The sequence below is a fragment of the Myxocyprinus asiaticus genome, chromosome 18 (genome assembly GCF_019703515.2).
Source record: "Myxocyprinus asiaticus isolate MX2 ecotype Aquarium Trade chromosome 18, UBuf_Myxa_2, whole genome shotgun sequence".
NCBI classification, from domain to species: Eukaryota; Metazoa; Chordata; class Actinopteri; order Cypriniformes; family Catostomidae; genus Myxocyprinus; species Myxocyprinus asiaticus.
The window spans coordinates 39,642,315-39,664,092 of record NC_059361.1 but is presented as its reverse complement, the minus strand read 5'-3'; the positions used below and the strand labels follow the sequence as shown (position 1 = coordinate 39,664,092).

At 37.9% G+C, this 21,778-nt stretch overlaps 1 protein-coding gene across 2 annotated transcripts in view; it reads right to left on the bottom strand.

The window, feature by feature from the left end:
- Nucleotides 1-2,834: 2,834 nt before the first annotated feature.
- Nucleotides 2,835-21,778, bottom strand: part of LOC127456456 (RAC-beta serine/threonine-protein kinase-like) — a 41,866-nt gene continuing 22,922 nt past the window's right edge. For both annotated transcript variants that reach the window (XM_051724972.1, XM_051724971.1), the window contains 9 exons: nucleotides 10,743-10,874; nucleotides 10,586-10,651; nucleotides 10,419-10,487; nucleotides 9,263-9,385; nucleotides 8,976-9,104; nucleotides 8,450-8,664; nucleotides 8,281-8,368; nucleotides 7,431-7,533; nucleotides 2,835-6,189 (listed from right to left, as the gene is read on the bottom strand). In XM_051724972.1, coding sequence (XP_051580932.1) covers nucleotides 6,110-6,189; nucleotides 7,431-7,533; nucleotides 8,281-8,368; nucleotides 8,450-8,664; nucleotides 8,976-9,104; nucleotides 9,263-9,385; nucleotides 10,419-10,487; nucleotides 10,586-10,651; nucleotides 10,743-10,874 — 1,005 coding nt within the window. In that variant the 3' untranslated portion in view covers nucleotides 2,835-6,109. The remainder of the gene's footprint in view (nucleotides 6,190-7,430; nucleotides 7,534-8,280; nucleotides 8,369-8,449; nucleotides 8,665-8,975; nucleotides 9,105-9,262; nucleotides 9,386-10,418; nucleotides 10,488-10,585; nucleotides 10,652-10,742; nucleotides 10,875-21,778) is intronic.

Sequence of the window (21,778 nt, the reverse complement as noted above, 5' to 3'; positions counted from 1 at the left end):
AAAGACTATCTATGCAAAAAAAATTAACACTGTAGAACTTTAACTGTTTATAAATATTTCAAGATGTACAGGCTCACACAATTGTCAGTGCTTTGTATTTTATATAATTAAAATAGCAACAGATCCAGTGAAACAATGAAGGCTGAGTGATTGCTATAATACGGAACGCAATTCTGATCCCTTAAATACTGGATGACGTGGACTGTTGGCAACTGTTATGCGACACATGATGAAAGATTGTCAAGCAACATGCTGACCTAACCAGCCCACTTTTTGACCGGCCCTGTGGGAATTCTCCCGATCTTCCCGACTGGCCACTCCGGCCCTCTACGATCAACATAAGCTTGTGATGCTTTTGGGAAATGCAGCCCTGGTCAGTTGGATGATTTTAGAGGGGTTTGAGCACTTTTTAGCAGGTCAGACTGAAAGACCAGCTAACACCAGCAAACAATCTTGGGCTGCATGGTTTGCTGGAGTTTTTTCTCTTTAGAAGAGTATTGTTATCAGTTGTAATTACCAGGACAGGTTTCATCATGAAATGGGTCCACCTGTGAAATCGAGTCCTAGGGGATAACAGTTTGTAATGCCATCATTTGTTATCACGACAACCTTGAAACTGTGAAAAGCACTATACATATGAAAATAACTTGACTAGATTCACATAAACAATTAACATATCTATCTATCTATCATCAATAAACCATTAATTCATTTAAGACATGTTTTAGGAAAGTTGGTTTTATATGTACAAAAATCTGCTCAGCACATATTTATTTTTGGGGAAAATAGATAAATTTTCAGACAGATTTTGCTTTTATGGAAAGAAATTGGTACTTTTATTCACCAAAGTGGCATTCAACTGATCACAAAGTATAGTCAGGACATTAATAACATGAATAATTACTATTACAATTTGAAAAAAATGTTCAGAACTTCTTAAACTACTTCAAAGAGTTCTCATCAAAAAATCCTCCACGTGCAGCAATGACAGCTTTGCAGATCTTTGACATTCTAGCTGTCAGTTTGTCCAGATACTCTGGTGACATTTCACCCCACACTTCCTGTAGCACTTGCCATAGATGTGGCGGTCTTGTCAGGCACTTCTCCTTACAGTCTAGCTGATCCCACAAAAGCTCAATGGGGTTGAGATCCATAACACTTTTTTCCAATTATCTGTTGTCCAATGTCTGTGTTTCTTTGCCCACTCTAACATTTTCTTTTTGTTTTTCTGTTTCAAAAGTGGCTTTTTCTTTGCAATTCTTCCCATAAGGCCTGCACCCCTGAGTCTTCTCTTTACTGTTGTACATGAAACTGGTGTTGAGCGGGTAGAATTCAATGAAGCTGTCAGCTGAGGACATGTGAGGCATCTATTTCTCAAACTAGGGACTCTGATGTACTTATCCTCTTGTTTAGTTGTACATCTGGTCTTCCACATCTTTTTCTGTTCTTGTTAGAGACAGTTGTTCTTTGTCTTTGAAGACTGTGGTGTACACCTTTGTATGAAATCTTCAGTTTTTTGGCAATTTCAAGCACTGTATAGCCTTCATTCCTCAAAACAATGATTGACTGATGAGTTTCTAGAGAAAGCTGTTTCTTTTTTGCCATTTTTGACCTAATATTGACCTTAAGACATGCCGGTCTATTGCATACTGTGGCAACTCAAAAACAAACACAATGACAATGTTAAGCTTCATTTAATGAACCAAATAGTTTTCAACAATGGCAAGTGATTTTCTAGTATCAAATTATTTTTAGCATGTTTACTCAAGGATAAGGTGTTGGAGTGATGGCTGCTGGAAATGGGACCTGTCTAGATTTGATCAAAAATTACTTTTTTCAACTAGTGATGGTGCTGTTTTTTACATCAGTAATGTCCTGACTATCCTTTTTGATCAGTTGAATGCCACTTTGGTGAATTAAAGTTCCAATTTCCTTCTGAAACAGCAAACTCTGTACATTATTCCAAACTTTTGGCTGCCAGCATGTGTGTGTGTATATATATATATATAAACTGCACAGAAATGTAATAGACAACTGTTCCCTCATAATTGCTGGTGTGCGTAGAAGCTAATTCCTCAGTCTATAGCTTTGGTTTTGTGTAATATATTATTTAAAAGTCATTAAATGTCGTATTTACAAAGTGATATGGACATACATCACAGAAGGACTTTGCAGGATTTCTACTCAGTACACATTAAAACTTCTGAGCCAATGGAATCGCTATGACGTCACATGGGTGCTCGATTTCACGGAGACTCATTAGAAGCTTCTCCTTTCAGCTGACTCAAAATGTTCTCGAAGTTTTGGCACCAAACAGTCGTTTGTGATGACCAAATACGACATTTTGTGTAATCGTGTTGTAGAGATTACTTCAATATTTCAATTTAAATGTCAGATTCCAATCTTCAGAATTGACAGACTTCACCTGTTTTACCATATAGTGTACACACGTGTTCAACAAGACAAAAAACCGTCCAGAAATCTCGCGGCCTAGTGGAGGATTCGGCTATGCGAGTAATTTGGGAAGACCGATTCAATATAATACCATTATACATCGTTTCAAAGAAACGTCCCCGAGACTGATGAAAAGCAGCATAAAGCTAAAGATTTCGATACAATAAAAGGAGACGGGGGTCGGAGACTTCTGTACAGGCACTCGAATGAATCGGCGAGTCATTTTTGGCATGAACAGTTCGAACAGACTCACTAAAATTGTTCGAAACCTCACAAAGCTCCAATGCGCCCACTGGAGGTAGAAAACTTTGTGTCCCATTTCAGCTAGTTACATAACATTTCGCACAGTGATGGTACAGTAAAAGAATCAGACAGACAGGTTTTTGATAAAAGTATTTACTTGCATGAATGTCCTAAAAGCAAAGCATAACTCATAGCACTCCGTAGCAAAACAAATCCCTCAGAAGTTTGCTGAAATATTTCAATATCAGCAAATGACGACATTCATGTTGTTCATCACATTCAGGACAGAGCAGTCGATGGTTAAAGCTGCAAAATAATAATTTCAACTTAAAGCTGATTTGTCCTACAGGTATATATACACAAGAGAAATGAGTGAAATCGCCACAGCATACCATTTTAGATGTGTCCCCCCTCAAAAATGTTCCTTTTAAAAACTATATTGGAATATCAAGGCGGGAACTAGAGTGCGCATGTCAAATATTGTTATGAATGTTTGCGGTGTAATATGTAATCACACCGGTATGTGTCGCCATCTGGCGGCCTTTCTCAGTCAAGGCAATAAGGGCTGTGTCTCAACCTAGTTTAGCTGCCTAACCCTGACAGCATTTGTGACCATGATGGCCACAAATGCCCTGTAGGTAGGCAGCTCACTAGATTTAGAGACTAAGCATAAGTGTATAAGACCCACAGAAGCGCATCGGTTCTGTGAAGACCTTTTGTATGAGTAATAAAATGTGCGTTTATGGAGGAGGGATGCTTGTATCATGTAACAACACAAATGATAGTCGTATATATATATATCTCAAATGAATTCCTGTTGCAATTACATACTATGACTACCATATTTCTCTCTCTCTCTCTCTCTCTCTCACACACACACACACACACACACACACACACACACACACACACACAAATGGAGGATAAAAGAACAAAAGGACAAAAAGGTTGACTATTGTAATATATATTTTATATATTTTAATCAAGACAAATTTCAGGGAGTGGGTGGACAAAGAACAAAGGGGAAAAAAAATGATACAAATAAAATGAATAAACAAAACAATTCTTACATGAATCATCTTTAAAAAGGCAAAAGAAGAAAATAACACCTCACACTTCTAAGCGGCATGTTCCGACAGTTTCTGTCCAGAGAACGACACAAAAGTTACACATCTGGAGATGAAGTTGAACATTTCCTCTCAAACATCCTAACCAAGTTTTCTTTTTGTCTTACTACACTAATAAAAAAAGGAGAAATGAAAAAAAGTGTCAAGGCTGCAACAACATTGGTGTAGCACGTCGGTGTTTGCTACTTTAACCAGTCGGTCTTGTTACTTACAGACCAACATGCTGACCCAGTAACTCCAGCTGTTAAATAACAGGACATTCAAATCTATGGCAAGCCGAAAGGACTTTTAATTGTGCATGATATGAAATGTTAGATACCTAGAATTCAGTTTTCTGTAGTTTAAATGCTAATTCTTGATATCAGCAATGGAATTACTACTAGTGGAAATGCAAATGATCGATATCAGTAACCAAGTTTGCACAAGTAAAAACATGATATAAAGAAATGACACCGTTACTAGCAGAAATGCCAATTCTTGATATCAAAAAAGGAATTTCAACTAGTAAAAATAAAAATTACTGATATTTAACACACAAGTAGAGTTTCACAATGATCGGTCACCCCTGTTCAAAACACAATTACAGATATCTACAATTATTGTCTTACTAATTGAAATTCCAATTTCACATTTCAGCAATGTATTACTAGTAAAACTATCATTTTTGATATCGGTAATTACATTGTACTACTACAAATATCCATTCCTGATATAAACAATTCATTGCATGTTCAAGTATTTGTAATGTAATGCAACTATCTTAAATCCTCTTCCATTTCTTGATATCTGAAATACTGGATCTAACATGTTCAACTTAATTTACCAATATCAAAAATGAGCATTTTTATTAGCTGTAATTCAATGGTTGATATCAGGAACGGACATTTGCACTAGTAACAATGAAATTGTTGATATAAAAAAAAAAAAAAAATTATAAAATCTTTTTTTTTTTACAGTCAATAATTACAGTTATCAATAACTTATGATCATAAATATATTTTTTACTAATTGAAATTCCATTTTTGATATCAAGGATGGGCATTTCCGTAAGTCATGACATCATTTGATAAAGAATTAACGTTTTTACAAGTGCAAACGTAATTACTGATATCAAGAGTTTGCATTTTAACTAGCGAAAACTGAAATGTAGATATCTACAGTTTATATCATTCATAATTCATAATTAAATGTCAAGAGAGCTTGCGATACAAATCCTTGCTTTTTTTGTCGTTTTTTTTGCTTCTAAATCTCAACGTCAATGCCTGCAAAACTGTAGAGAGGATCAAACCAACATAAGACAGTTTCGATAATACACTTACCTTAAAACAAACAGCCTCTGATGCTGGTTTCAAGTTTCCCAGTTGGGGAGGAAACCATGGCCTCCCCATGAACACACTAGATCACTCTCTCTCTCTCTCTCTCTCTCTCTCTTCCCTTTAAAGCATAAACGTTTTCACATCTATAGTTTGTGAGCCCCACGAGCCCCTAGTTAGCCCACCCCCCGTTCTGTTCCCTAACGTTATGCCCATGTACAAAATCAAAACGCAAAAAGACACAGTTTAAGATGTAGACTGAGAACACGCATCCATCCACACACTCACAAATTCATCCACACACACACACACACACACACACACACACATTCGCACAGCATTCGATACGCCGCCCAGGCGAAAAACAGCACTATTTCTCTCTGTTACCCCATTACCAGTCTTTCAGTGTCTTTCTCTGTCTCTCTGGCTGTAAAAACAGTTAAACACTATTGGTAACAGCTAGTTGCAGAAAGAGCACTTGTACAATTGCAGAAATATGGCTTTAAAACTGTAACAATCAGTGGGATGAGTCCAAATTACTCCATCTTTCTTGTTCCCACATGATGATTTAGAGTGTGTTCAATAGTTGTGTTTACAAGAGGCTTTTGTCCTGTAGTCCAGTGTTTTGAGTGTGTGTTTGCGGGTGTGTCCTGAAACCTGCTGGTGTTAAGCTGCATTCTTCTTGGTACCTGATTGGTTGGATGGTCTATATTCAATGATTGGTGGATTACGTTGCAGTGTGTAGTGTCAGGCTATGATTGGCTGATTGAAAAGCCAATCTGAAACCAGGACTGGCCAGAGGGTACCGCCTGTTCGGGACCGTTCACAGGTGCTGTGCTCCCGCCTGCGTGTTCGTCTAGAACCCGCTCCTCTGAGGTCTGGGGTTGCTGGTGCATGTCCTTGAATGCGCTTGTGTTTGTTTGTGAGGGGCATCCGGTTTGCTGGTAAAAGCGAGACAGTGGGGGAGGACGGTCATTCCCGCACACTGGCGGAGTAGGAGAACTGCGAGAAGTGTGTGCGTGTGTCTGGGTCCTCCGCATCAAGACTGTCATCTGTGGGCAACAAAGACAGTCAGGAAATGTGTCATTATATGCAACCAGGACATTTTGCTAGACAACTCCTTGTGTTCCATGGAAGAAAAGAAAATAATACAGGTTTAAAATGCCTTGATGGGGAGTAATTTGGGGTGAATCATCCATTTAAAACTTCTTATTGTGTGGTCTATACCTTCTATATCTTGACAATTAGAAATCACACTTTTTCAAACTTTTTAACCAAAAAAATAAAATAAAAAATAAGTTCTGATTGCAGAATTCAATAATATCACCCGAGTGACTTGGTTAACCATGGTTTTAGTACAGTACTCTTAAAACCATAGTAACCACAAAATTAGCCATGGTTACTACAATATTACCATAGTAAACAGAGACTAAATACAAAATGTTACACCAACCTATCGGTTTACTTCAGAAGACATTATTTGATCGACTAGAGTTGTGTGGATTACTTTTATGCTGCCTAAATGTGACTTTTGGACCATCAAATAGCAAGCAGACTGATGGCACCCATTCACTTTCATTGTCTGGACAAATAGAGCTGAAATGTGCTTATAAAAATCTTTACTTCGTTTCTGCTGAAGAAGGAAAGTCATTCACATCAGGGATGGATTAAAGGTAAGTAAATCAAGAGAGAATTTTTGGGTGAACTAGCCCTTTAAGTTACTGCTTGTCTGTGGATCTTTCTGCTTTCAGTTTGGTCTTCAGCAAGTGAAATGCAAGTTCAATTGGGCTGAAGTCAGGTGACTGACTCAGCCATTGAAGAATATTCAATTTCTTTGCCTTGAAAAGCTCTTTGGTTGCCTTCACAGTGTTTTGGGTCACTCTCCATCAGTACTGTAAAGCAGTCCTCTCAGTTTTGCAGCATTTGGCAGAATCTGAGCAGATAGTAAAGTCCTAGCACTTCAGAATGCATCCTGCTGCTTCTGTCAGCAGTCATATCATCAAACACACACTAGTGACCCAGTCCTGTTGGCAGCCATACATGCCCATGCCATAACACAGAGTTTGATTTCTCCCTCTGCTCCATTGCTGAGTTCGCAATACAATGTGACAAACGTAGCGTTTGTGACGCTAAAGCGCTACTCACTGGAAAATGTAGCTCATTACTGAAAAAGCTACACTATTGTGAAAATAGCTGAGCTACAGTCACGCTACTGAAAAATGTAGTTAAGTAAGTATTGTTGCTAGTTTTAGTTAAGTACTCCACAACACTGATGAAGGACTGAGGTACTCACATTGGTCAGGTGGCGTGACAGTAATGGTCTGTGCAGTGAACTCATCGTCAAAGTAGCGTGTGTCTGTTTCTGAGGTCACTTGTGGCTTGAACGGTGGGATGAGCTGCGGACACAAAGAGAGGGTGAGAGACGAGTCAGAGAAAAAGCTGCAGACAACAGTCAGTTTTTACACTTTAGTTCCTCATTGCCACAAGAAAAGATAAATGATCATGTTTTCAATTCAATTTTATTTGTATAGCATTTTTCACAATACAGACTGTTTCAAAGCAGCTTTAAAGAAGATCATGCCTTATTACCGTTAAGCTCCCAGTGAACAAGCCAAAACGACAGTGGCAACACCCCAACTTTCTTTAAAATGCTAAATAGTTTTTTGCCGTTCACTCATTTAAGGAGAGAGCTTGAAATCTTTCTAATGTCTAACACTCTACAAACAGATGTGAATACCAATGCTGTTTGGCATCACGTCGTCAAACCTTGTGCGATGCATCTCGATGCGCCATATTTGAATCTGAACGTGATTGCGAATAGCTTTACAGTGAATAACTACTTAAATTATTTATTCTTCACACAAAGCTGTTGTATGTCTTCATAACAACTGCACTGAATGAACTACATTTATGGTGCTTTTTGTGTTCTTTTTGGAGCTTGAAAGCCTCTGAACATCCTGCCATTTTTTCCCCTTTTATGTCCCGTAGAAAAGAAAGTCATACAGCTTTGGAACAACAAGAGAGTGAGTAAATGATGCCAGAATGCTGGATGAACTGTGTGCATTCTTTTTATGATTTTTGTGATGACCACATCTGATGAAGTTGTTCAGTTGAACTGAGCTCACAGCCTTGAGTGCTTTTACCTTCTTTTCAAGGACATCTTGCCAGTTGATGGAATTGAAGAACTTGTGTGTCATCACTTCTTTGGCATCTTCTGGACTTCCTCCGAGCCTTTAAAAAACCAAATTCACATTATAAAAACATCTGAAACATCACCTTTACAACAAAAGTGGAAACAGAAGCTCCTCTTACCTCTGTTTGGGGTCCTTCTTGAGCAGGCCAGCCAGCAGGGCTTTGGCTTCGGGTGAGAGGTTTCTGGGAAAACGAATCTCCTCCATTAAAATGAGTTCAAACAAACGCTCATGGTCCTGGTTATAGAATGGCAGCCGGCCACACATCATTTCATACATGACCACTCCCAGACCCCACCAGTCCACTGCACGGCCATAATCATTGTCTTCTAATACCTACAGCAGTCAACCAGGAGGACAAAAGGAGAACAGGAAAGGTGAGTAAATAAAGAAGATAGGAATATACAAAGAAAGAGAAAACTAGAAGTTAAAGATCAGCAGGAAATGTTGCCTTAAATCTTAGAAAATCCACAATCTTTTGTCTTTTAGTTTGTCATTACAAAGGACACACTTCAACCGGCCAATGTTTAATTATCAATTTGATTCCCAAGTTTTATGATGTAACAACATGCAATGTAACAATATGATTTATTTCTATGATGTACTTTTAGACCGTATCATCAATAAATGGAGTAGACTGGCAGTACCTCTGGAGCAAGATACTCTGGGGTCCCACAGAATGTCTTCATGGTGGCCTCATTAGTAATGCCCTCTTTACACAGGCCAAAATCTGTGATTTTAATGTGACCGTCTTTATCCAACATTAGATTCTCCAGCTGCAGAAAGAAACACAATTCAAACCAAATTAGGAAATAGTTTGAGTCAGATTGTGTGTCTTTGTGGTCTATGGCACAATTACACTGCCATACTTTTGAAACACAATGTAGAAATGACTATTTTACAACAATTACGGAAACAATTCAAATGAAAAAACCTTTAGGTCCCTGTAGACGACATCTTTAGAGTGCAGATACTCCAATGCTGAAACGATTTCAGCCCCGTAGAAGCGAGCTCTGTCCTCCGTAAACACACGCTCTCGTGACAAGTGGAAGAATAGCTGGAGAGAAACAGAATTTGATAGATTTGCCAAAGTTTTTACAAGGTAGTGGCATCAAATTGATTAAAGATATTAAGAGTTTTGTTTGAGGCACTTAAGCAAGTTAAGGCTGTCAAATTAAAATTTGTCAATTTAAAATAAAAATGCACATTCGAATGCAAAAAAGAGCATTGACATTTTTGATGTGTGCCAAGCACTGATGATGACTAACATTTTTGGGCTAAAACAGTGGCAGAGCTTAGATTAAACAGAACGCAGGTGTCTCGAGATGCATTTTAAAGTTGAATTTCCTTTTAAATTGTCATAGCGTCTAAAACAATGCATAGTTACTGCACAAGATGCTGAAAAAATAGAGAGACACGACACAATGGTCAAAGGCATCCATCTAGCGCATGCATACATAGAAAAAGACAGATATGTTCGGAACGGCCCCCAGAGGTTGAGGTCTTTGGCGGTTGTCTTAACTATGCCTTGCTCTCTAATCAGTCTCCCTGCATAAGCATTATGTATGTACATACAACTGTAATAAATGAAAAACACCGGTATTATAAAGCCTTAGTCTGTGGTAGTACTACGGCACCGGTATAGGCTACTGTGCAACAATAAATTAACAAAGAACAGTCTACTGAAGCATTTCTTTTCTCGTTTTAATTCTTTACTTAATATTTAAGAAAATTAACTGGCTAAATCTTTTGACCTTATCATTTTACAAACATTTGTTAACAGCCAGATATGTTCTTTGCAATAAGCAATCGCTAGAACACGGTGGTGATTTGTTTATATTGATTTGTTGCGCCCTCGTGGACGTATGAGACCACATCGATTTAAAAATCAGAGGTCATGTAGAACAAAAACTGTGGTTGGTTGCTCAACACGTCAGTCACACAGACTTTTCCTGTCTAATTTGGCAGTTCTTGGCCACAATAAGCTGCAATGTGAATCAGACCTTTTGCAGTTTAGTCAAAGGTCTGGCTACATGAGACTAGTTCTTGTAAGGTAGTATATGTGGTCAGAGTGACTGGGTGTCACAAACCTCGCCGCCATTTGCGTACTCCATGACGAAACACAGCCGGTCACGTGTTTGGAAGGCATATTTTAGTGTCTGCAGTCAGAAAGAAAGAGAGAAATCCTGTCAAATTGGTCAAGAACCAAGATAAAAACAAACAAACAAAAAACTGAAACAGGAGAACTTGTACCCACCGTAAGGAAGGGGTGCCGCGTATTCTGCAAGACTCGGCTTTCTGTGATTGTGTGTGCGACCTCATCCTGAGATGAAAACAAAGACATGTCATTGTCACAAGTCTCAATCAAATCTTTCAGGAGTTTTTGAAATGTTCTTGATTTGTGTTGTGCCCACCTTAGCGATGATGACCTCCTTGCGCAAAATCTTCATGGCGTAGTACATGCCAGTGGCCTTTTCCCTAACCAGAATTACCTTTCCAAACGTGCCCTTACCCAGCAGTTTCAGGTAGTCAAAGTCACTCATTGTCTGAGGAAGAAATAAACATTAACAAATTCTGATTAATCATCCTCAAAAGCTCAATATAACCGATACAGTGAAGCGGGTCTGTATAATGGCATACAAAAATAATAGTTTTAATAGTTCCCACTTAAAATGAAAAAATATCGCTTATGAGTAAACCCATATTGATATAGTGACAAAACAAATTTAATGAAATGGACAGCTCCAACTCTGAAATATACAGTAATTGGATGAGGCATGTTCTAAACCGATAAATGCACATCTGTGACATCACAATTGTATTCTATATTAATGCATCAAGACTATACAATATCATCTACAGTTAAGCGAAGTAAGGTGTATAGCATAGTCAGGTAGTTAAAAATTAAACAGACAGGTTGATCATGAACCTGACACAAGAGGTGTTGTATTAGAAAGTGGTTTATTCCGTTTACACTGCTACTTACTGAATAAATAATAGACAAGAAATGTCACTGTGAGTTAAATTAATATTATCTGAGAACAGCTATGTAGTTAAATTGGTTGCCAGGAACAATGGTCAATTAAACAATTTAGTAGTCGTCATACAAAAATATTTGACTGCAGAATGCCATGACTGACCAGTTGCAATCAAGTATTCCAGAGAGCCATGTAAAGCCTTATTAATATAATGTACAGAGCCTAACTTTTTCTCCTTACTGAACAAAGGCATTAGGGATGCTCCGATCAGGATTTTTACAGCCGATACCGATCGCAATACAGATCATTTCACCTTTTATCAGGATCTGTCAAAACTGGCTATATGTATGCTTTACGCACTATTGAATTTTTTCTTCTCAGTATTATCACTTTGCCTCATTTTTGCTGACAAAATAGTTTAATAAGTTCAAAAAGCTTATTAAAAAAAAGACCAAAATGTTCTCTATATTAAGACAGATAGCTCAACAAAAAATGAAGCTTAGTTTCAAACTGAAGACAAACTGATAACCCATTGGTGCAATTAAACTTAATGTGATATTTTTGGTTATTTATTCATTGTCATTATTTCATTTAATTATTATTCATAATAATAATAATAATAATAATAATAATCGTATTTCTATTTTATTTTTGCATTATATTTAGTACATTACATTATGGTATCTTAATATTGTATAAAGAATTATTATATTTATAAATTCCTGCCTTTTCATTTAGTTGGACAATTGCATTAACGGTTCATTTTTCACTTGTCGCTGCTTGAACTTTAATGAGGGGAACACGTGCTCTCTCATGAGGGCAAGAGATGAAAGGAAAGTGGAGAAAGAGCACATGTTTATGGACTCTACAGGTGCTACTATTGTTAATGCTGTTTAATCGGGAGATATTTAATAAAGATGTTTGAATTACACCACATCTTGTAACTCACGTTATTTCCCGGCGGAGACTGTGAATCTGCTGCCATGAACGATAATAAGGACCGTTTCACATCTCGTGCTGTTTTCCCTTTGCCTTGTCGTGTGTGAAACACCACATTAACAGTACAGTACTTTTCATATTTGCCATTCCTCTCCAACTGCATCGTTTTTAACTGCTGAATCAAGTTCGATGTCTTACAACACTATGCAAGTATTCCTCAAACTCCGTGATGTCATGACAGTGCTGCTGGTGTCTTAAGAGCCGCGATCGATCGAAGTATCCCTATAAGGCATCCTAGGTGAACAAAGTCTATGCTCTGTGTAGATTTAAAATGATCTCGTTAAGGAAAATTAATAAAAACGTCACGTCCAAACCACACCTATGATAAGTTTTAACCAATCATCATCACTCTTCGGCTAGCAGAGTTCTCCCCAGTCAAGAATTTCAGGGAGAAATTTCACCAAATGAACACCTTAGCAGGACAAAAACGTCAGTGCATTTTGTCCTGTTTTTAGATGAACTAAAAGCAGCCTATTCACCCAGTGAGTATACAGTTCCTTGAAAAAGTACTCAGTACAGTTTTCACAATTTTGTATGTCAGATTCCAAATTTAGAATATATTAAAGTATGACTATATTCCCCAGCTGGTACTAGAGTTGCAGCGGTATATCGGTTTCACGGTATACCACAGTATGAAAACTGACGGTTATCATAACCTGTACATTTGCTTAACTACGGTATTGAGAAAAAAATGCAACCAGACGGAGAATCTCACCTGCACGTGCGCATCTCCTTTCCTACTCGACTGCCTGTCAGACTCGTCAACTTGCGCCACACACACACATAGCGGAGAAAATGTCAGAGAGAAGCGAGGCGAGGGGGTCTGACATAAGTGAGTGTGTGTGTGAGTTAAAGCAGTGTTTCTCAACTGGTGGGTTGCAGGTCTATTCGGACTGGACGCGGACAGCAGGGAAAGAATAATGCCATGGTTCGCCCATTGAAGATATTTCGGCAGCCGCACAAGTGATAGCCTATTTAGGACTGCCGAGGCAGATTTAACGATAATCTCGCAATCAGCTAAAGGCTTCTCATCTGCACTTTTGCACGAGTGTAACGGAACCAGCTAGCGATCATGATCTGCTCTTCTCTCTGGCGTGCGTGCAACAGCCGGGCTTCCCTCGAATTTGCGGTGCACAGACCTCAAAACTGATGTGACCAATTTCAATTCTAGTGAGACTTTTCTAGTTTAAAGCATTACAGAGGAAGTCAAGCCCTCTCAAACAGTAGGCAGCCCTGACATGCCAAACAGCAGTGAGGAGGAAAAGAGCAACACTGTGCTATGCACTATTTGTTTTTCATTATACATCATCACCTTTACAAAATTGTTTCACGATTTTACATGAGTAAAAGTAACTGTTATATTTTGACAAAAAGTTATAGTTTCATATGAAACAAACTAAAGGCAGAATCTATTAGACCTCATTTTATATCAACAGTGGCAGTTGTGGGGGCCTGGGTAGCTCAGTGGTAAAGATGCTGGCTACCACCCCTGGAGTTCGCTAGTTTGAATATCAGGGCGTGCTGAGTGACTCCAGCCAGGTCTCCTAAGCAACTAAATTGGCCCAGTTGCTAGGGACGGTAGAGTCACATGAGGTAACCTCCTCGTGATCGTTATAATGTGGTTCGTTCTCGGTGAGGCGTGTGGTGAGTTGACCATGGTTGCCGCGGTGGATGGCATGAAGCCTCCACACGCACTGTTTCCGTGGCAACGCGCTCAACAAGCCACGTGATAAGATGCGTGGGTTGACGGTCTCAGATGCGGAGGCAACTGGGAATTGTCCTCTAAATCGTCACCCGGACTGAGGCAAATCACTACACGACCACGAGGACTTAAAAGCACATTGGGAATTGAGCATTCCAAATTGGGAGAAAATCCAAAAAAAAAAAAAAAAAAAAACTGTGGTAGCTGTAGTTAAAGTTTCAAGATGTGTTTCAGCTAGTACATATTTTTTCATAAGTACTATAATTTGTTATTATTATTACTATTATTTAAGACTAGCTACATTGACCTAACCATGGTAATGACCTGTGTAATATGTATGTTCTGTTTGAATGATCAGGGTTTTTCCTGCATATAGAGAATTATGAGGCGGCCGCCTCCGTCAAATTTCGTGCCGCCTCCAACTGTCGATGAAACTCACGCAGGCAGTCACGTGCACAGATAGACCCCAAGTGGTGCTCAAGCTCCTGCCCTCTTTCACTAGATAAGTGCCCTTTTTGCAAGTAATTTCTTATTTTTTTATTTATATTTTAGTTATTTAAATTTGGCCCTTGGCATCAGTTCTCAATTAAACGTGTGCCAGACATCTGCATTTAAGTTGTAATTCTGCGAGACCACACGAGCCCCTGCCCCTCCCCCTCTTTGACATTCTTTGTCACAGCTTCCACACAACATGGAAGTCTACCTGACCAGCCTTCATTTGTGACAGCCAGGTAAGGATGTTTGCCCTAAACTTCGACATTGTTTGCCACTGCTGTGAAATTAAACCACTATAAAAAAATCTCCATAGAGTCAGCAGAATTTAGGCAATAGCCCTCCATTATAAGCTAATTAATCATTGGCTCAAAATAGCGTTGTGTAGGGTCGGAAATGCCCCCAAAATTAAATATTTGAAATGCTCCTGTTTGAGTTGTTTTTTTATATTGATAACATAACACAGTCAATCCTCTGTGGTCACCGGAGGCGCTGGTGCGATCACCTGACTTTTTCCCTGATAACAGCAGAAAGAAATACTCCGTCATTTTTGGTCATACAGATAAGAGTAAGACATCATTCGAAACTATAAAGGGTTTACTTTTATTTGTGTACACTCACAATAATAGCAAAATGTTGTGGTTTTGTAAAATAAAGAAATCATACAGGATGCGCTTTCTGCCGTCTCGGTCTCCGTGAACCTCTGTCTGGAGCACGTCACGAAAATTAACCGAAACTCAGCGTATATTTGCCTTGCAGACATGAGAAGTATGTCTATAGAAAGCTTGAATTGTCTACTTTTAAATGAACCAATTTAAATCGAAAATAAATATTCTCTGATTGTGTAATCCGTATGAAACCAACGAGAGATACAGTCTTTCCCGTTTGAGCTCATTATCATTTTTGGAAGAAGACACGCTGTGAACTTATCCAATACGGCCTTTCTAACACAAAAAGTCTCTCACAAAAGTTAATTTTGTGAGCAAAAACTGGAGTCTACAAAATCTAACTTAAAAGTTACTAACCACAAATAATCTTGATTTTCTCAAAAATGCAAACATGTACATCTCATGTTTGGAGGCTCTTATGTTACAATGCTGAGAAAGTGATGCAGTTTATTTATTCATTTTGTTAATTATTCATGCTTGACATGATGACTACAATCATGTCAACTGTATCCGGGCAAAATGTTGTATTGTTATCTCAAAGCAAATTATGGCATTTGGAACCAAGGTAGCCTTTATCAAAAGTCCAAAAATCTCTCCAAACAAGTGATCTGAGGGTTTTACTGAATCTAAGAACTACTTACATTTGTAAATACCACAATAAACCAGAAACATAATTACATAGAATAAGTAACAAGTAATAAGATCCAGCACTGTTTTAGCTGTGCGCATGGTAAATCAAGACCTGTCAATCTAAGCGATCAGTCCAATCCAAGCTGTAAAACAGTGGCCGACTGGTCTCTACACATCATCCCTTCCCACCATACCCACCCACATACCTGAGATCAGAGATGATCTTATTATCGGTTTAAGAGATGAATCAAGTTTGCTGTTTGTTAACTATAAATGAACACATTAGCTGTTATGTTGTATTTAATGTTGAATTAATTATGCTATAAATAGATAATTGTCATTTTCTTCAATCATCTAATTATTAGAACATCTAAAATATGTTGCTTGTAAGTGTTTGCTTCAGCCAGTGGAAGGCATGGTACAAGTGTATGTGTGCACATGATCAGGATGGTACCACCTCTGTCTCATTTTGAGCCAGGTGAAACGTGGCGTGAGGGCTGCTTCATTGATTGATGGATTGATGGCGCCATCGAGCCATTTTGAACACTTAATTCCAAAACCTGTATCGGATGTAAATTTGTGCCACTTCTGAGGTGTGTGTGCAAAGTTTCATGATCTTTCGAGCATGTTTAGGTCTCAAAAATATGATTCGTTTCACATCGAACTTTGTCAGGCCACCATGGACACGCCCTTCAACGAAAACTCAAATCAGTGTGTGTGACCAGGTATGGCTTCAACATACAAGTTTTGGACTAATTTTCAAAGCATGTATGCCATGGCAATGCAGTTTAACAGATCAAGTATGCCTTTACAAAATAGTAGGCTACTGGGCATTTGTGTAGGCAACTTTGAAGCAAATCGAACAAAACTTCTACTAGCGGATTAAAGTGCAGAATACCTTTCCCAATATAGATCATCTTGCACTGAGTGATTTAGATCAAAATCGAGATATATATTTGGTATTAGTGCTGATCACAACAGTTAGCTAAGTGATGCTAGTGTGCTACCGTCACATGATGTTGATCTGATGTAATCTCTAGGAGTTTGTTAAAGTATGAGGCCTGGAAATGGCAAAAACTGAGCAAAAATGTAAGAGAAAAATCAAAATGGCTGACTTCCTTTTGAGTGTAGGGCATGGGTCCAAGAGATGTTTTTGTAGGTATTGGCATGTTACACATGTGTACCGAATTTCGTACGTGTAGGTGAAACGTAGCGTAAAGCGCACATTGTTGAAAGTTTGTAGGTGGCGCTATCGAGCCATTTTGCCACACCTAATTCTGAAACCCTTATCAGATGTACATTTTCACCACTTGTGATGCATGTGCAAAGTTTCACGAGTTTGAGTATGTTTAGGCCCTCAAAAATGCGATTAATTTGGGAAAAAAATAAAATAATAAAGCTGCAAGCAGCGATGAACGGGCCCTCGCAGGAGTTTGTTAAAGTACAAGGCCTGGAAATGGCACAAACTGAGCAACAATTGAAGAGAAAAATCAAAATGGCTGACTTCCTGTTGAGTTTAGGGCATGGGCCCAAGAGACATTTTTATAGGTATTTGCATATTACACATTTGTACTGATTTTCTTACACGTAGGTGAAACGTAGCGTAAAGCGCACATCGTTAAATGTTTGTAGGTGCCGCTATCAAGCCATTTTGCCACACCTAATTCTAAAAAGTAAAAAACACCTAGAACAACAATAGGGTCCTCGCACCCTAATAAAGCGTGTTCAACCAAAAAAGAAAACTCCTTTAAGGGTCATTGTAACTGATAATAATAACAGTGTAATACCGTATACCGTGAAACTGTGATATTTTCTGAGATGGTTATCGTACTGTGAAAATCTCATACCGTTGCAACCCTAGCTGGTACACAGTATTGTATATCAGGACAAATAAGAAAAATGTCCAAATGTCTAAAAATAAAAAAAACCTAAAACTAAAATTGAGAATAAAAAAAGACCTGCGTGAAGTTGGCCCCCCACCCAACGCAAAACATCGGCAAAATAGTCTCAATCGTTTGTGCTCCGTTTGTGCTGTAAAAATTTTCGTTTGTGCTGCTTCGGTTTTTTAGATATTAAAATAACATTTATAGGTCATTCTGAGGTCACTCAGCCCCCCCACATGTTCCAAATTCACCTAAAATAAGCTCAATCGTTTGTGCATCGTTTGTGCCGGTAAAAGTTTCGTTTGTGGTGCTTTGGTTTTTAAAATATTAGACACTGAATTATAGGCGATGACGTCACCAGCCCCCCACATGCTCCAAATTCACCCAAAATAGTCTCAATCGTTTGTGCTCCGTTTGTGCTGTAAAAATTTTCGTTTGTGCTGCTTCGGTTTTTTAGATATTAAAATAACATTTATAGGTCATTCTGAGGTCACTCAGCACCCCCCCCCCCCACATGCTCCAAATTCACCCCAAATAGTCTTGTTTGTTTGTGCTTCGTTTGTGCCGATAAAAGTTTCGTTTGTGGTGCTTTGAATTTTTAAATATTAGACACTGAATTATAGGCGATGACGTCACCAGCCCCCCCACATGCTCTAAATTCACCCAAAATAAGCTCAATCATTTGTGCTCCATTTGTGCTGCTTCGGTTTTTTAGATATTAAAATAATATTTATAGGTCATTCTGAGGTCACTCAGCCCCCCAACATGCTCAAAATTCACCCCAAACAGTCTCGTTTGTTTGTGCTTCGTTTGTTCTGATTTGTGCCGGTAAAAGTTTTGTTTGTGCTGCTTCGGTTTTTTAAATATTAGACATTGAATTGTCTATGTATTATAATAAAATAAAATAATACATAATATACTATGTGTGTGTGTATATATATATATATATAAAAATCACTTACTCAAACCTTTGAATGGTTGTGTATCATGGTTTCCACGAAGAAAAAAAAAAAAACAGCAGCACAACTGTTTTCAACTGATAATAAAAATGAATGTTTCTTGAGCAGCAAATCAGCATATTAGAATGATTTCTGAAGGATCGTGTGACACCGAAGACTGAAGTAATGATGCTGAAAATTCAGCTTTGATCACAGGAATAAATGACAGTTTACTATATATTCAGACAGAAAACAACTGTTTTACATTGGAATAATATTTCACAATATTACTGTTTTACTGTATTTTTGATCCAATAAATGCAGCCTTGGTGAGCAGAAGAGACTTCTTTCAGAAACATTAAAAAATCTTAATGTTTTCAAACTTTTGACTAGTACTATATATATATATATATATATATATATATATATATATATATATATATATATATATATATATATATATATGTGTGTGTGTGTGTGTGTAAACTCGTGACTCAATGAATTAAGAATGAAGCCAAAATGAATTTACTTTTGAAATGTAATTACTGTGTACTATCAAACATCCATTAACACAAATAATGGACCTTTAAAACTTAAACTTAAAAACATGTGATGATTTATCACATGTGTCCAGATGCCAGGCTTAAAATTGTGTATTCCCTTTTTTGTGATTTAGAGAACTTGTTGTATTTAACCGTTTCAGGCATGAATTCAATCCATTTCTGAAATGGAACTTAGAGATCAAAAGTCCAGCAATCTTTTGGTCTGGGTGAAATGGACCCTGGCTCAAAATCAGTGTCATCACTACTGCCATTTGTTTCATGATCACATTCATGAGTAAACCCTAAAGCATTCCAGATGTTGTGTCTATTTAATTTAACAAAAGTGTATAGAGCCTTTGCAGTGATCTTGTTTTCTAGCTGCTTACTAAGCTCTGTCCAGATGCTCTGATTAGGAGTAGCTATGTTGCCATTTTGGACTATGGCCTCTTTTGATGAACACAGGACAGTGAAAATGGAATCTCTGTCGACTGCAGGTTTCTTGGGCATCTGGCATAAGCAAAACATAATTACCCACTTAAATAATCCTGACTCAAATTTCATGTTCAGTATAAACTTATTTGTATGTATTACTGTATTGGTCCGAATATAAGGATAATATAATATAATAATAATATATAAGGATAATATATCTTATATTAGGACCAATATGGTAATGTTAACCCCTAGATGCACAATGTATTCCAAAAACTAACATGGGTCACATGTGCAACTGTAATTAGCATATATTAGTATTAGCAATGAGATTTCTGTTCAATAAACATTGACAATCTTAGCTCTCTTGAATGTTGTACCATTATTCTTGAAGTTAACAAATAATATTGTAACTGACAGTGTTAAAACATTGTACTTTGGCCAGAAATTTGATTTAGTAACGACTTTTGTAGTTTGGTTTATATCGACTTTTTCTCTACTAACTCTACACTAATTTCCACAAAAGCATCTTGAACAGAAGTGTCACTTGCGCCTAGTGATGGCAGTGAAGTGTAGCAGATGATACTCCATGTAAATAAATCAAAAGTTCAATCAGGAAAGACCAGTGAATGAAGTAAAGATAATTGTTTATTGAACAAATGATGTGTTGATTAGTCTTGACAGAAAGTCTTCAGCAATTCGACTCTAAAAGTGTGTTCATGTCGAGGAGATTTGCGCTTTATTTTTTTAATTTAATTTAATTTTTTTATTTAATAAAATGTTGTTCTCGTGCCCAGAGCTGAGCGAAAGTGAGTGACAGAAAAAGAGTCCGACAGACACCAGATGAATATTGAGCTGCTGCTGTCTGAGCACCAATAAAGCTTTTAATAAAAACCATAGCGACTACAAAAACATTGATAAGGAGGAGTTGTTGTTGTTGTATTAAAACATAATCATCCAACATTTTGGTAAGAGATTGAAATGACAAACCCAAAATAAAAAGCTCACTGCTCATAAATCGTACTGACTACACACAAAACAAGAGAGACCTATTTTAGAAATATATTATATAGTAGCCGAATATACAGTAATCGGAATGACCGAGACTGCTACTAACCTATATTTGATTTTTGTGACCATTAAGTGATCTATTTTATTCTGTCAGTATTGTATTCAATAAATATCAGCATTTATAATTCGGCTGTAATTCAATGTATAATGTTTAAAAAACCGAAGCAGCACAAACGAAGGACAAATGATTGATCGTATTTTGGGTGAATTTGGAGCATGTGGGTGGGCTGGTGACGTCATCGCCTAGAATTCAATGTCTAATATTTAAAAATCCGAAGCAGCACAAACGAAACTTTTACCGGCACAAACCAGTACAAACGAAGCACAAACAAATGAGACTATCTGGGGTGAATTTGGAGCATGTGGGGGGGCTGAGTGACCTCAGAGTGACCTATAAATGTTATTTTAATATCTAAAAATCCGAAGCAGCACAAACGAAACTTTTACCGGCACAAACCAGTACAAACGAAGCACAAACAAATGAGACTATCTGGGGTGAATTTGGAGCATGTGGGGGGGCTGAGTGACCTCAGAATGACCTATAAATGTTATTTTAATATCTAAAAAACCGAAGCAGCACAAACGGAAATTTTTACAGCACAAAAGGAGCACAAACGATTGAGACTATTTTGCTGACGTTTTGCGTTGGGTGGGGGGCCAACTTCACCCAACCTAAAAAAAGTATTCATACACTTCGTAATTACTAGGTTAACCTTGCATAGGTGCAAGATATTGTCTTATAATCACATCCAATTTGTTGCTTTAGTCTCCACTAGTTTTGGAAATTAGTGGATCAGCTGCTTCCAATTACTTTGTGAGCATAAATACCTTCCCCCTCTATAAGATCAAACTGTATGGTTGGATTTTCCTGTGAGTAAACATGAAAGCAAGAGCATTCAAAACAAGTGAGGGATATAATTGTGGAGAAGCACAAATCTGGGGAAGGATACAAGGCCATTTCACAGGCAATGAACATACCTCGGAGCTCAGTGCAGTCCATCATACAGAAGTGGAAAAAAATATGGAACTATAGCACCCCCCACCCCATGGCACAATGGCACTTGTCAGAGAGGTTACTGCAAAACCAACCATCACTCTGACTGGAAATAATGTCC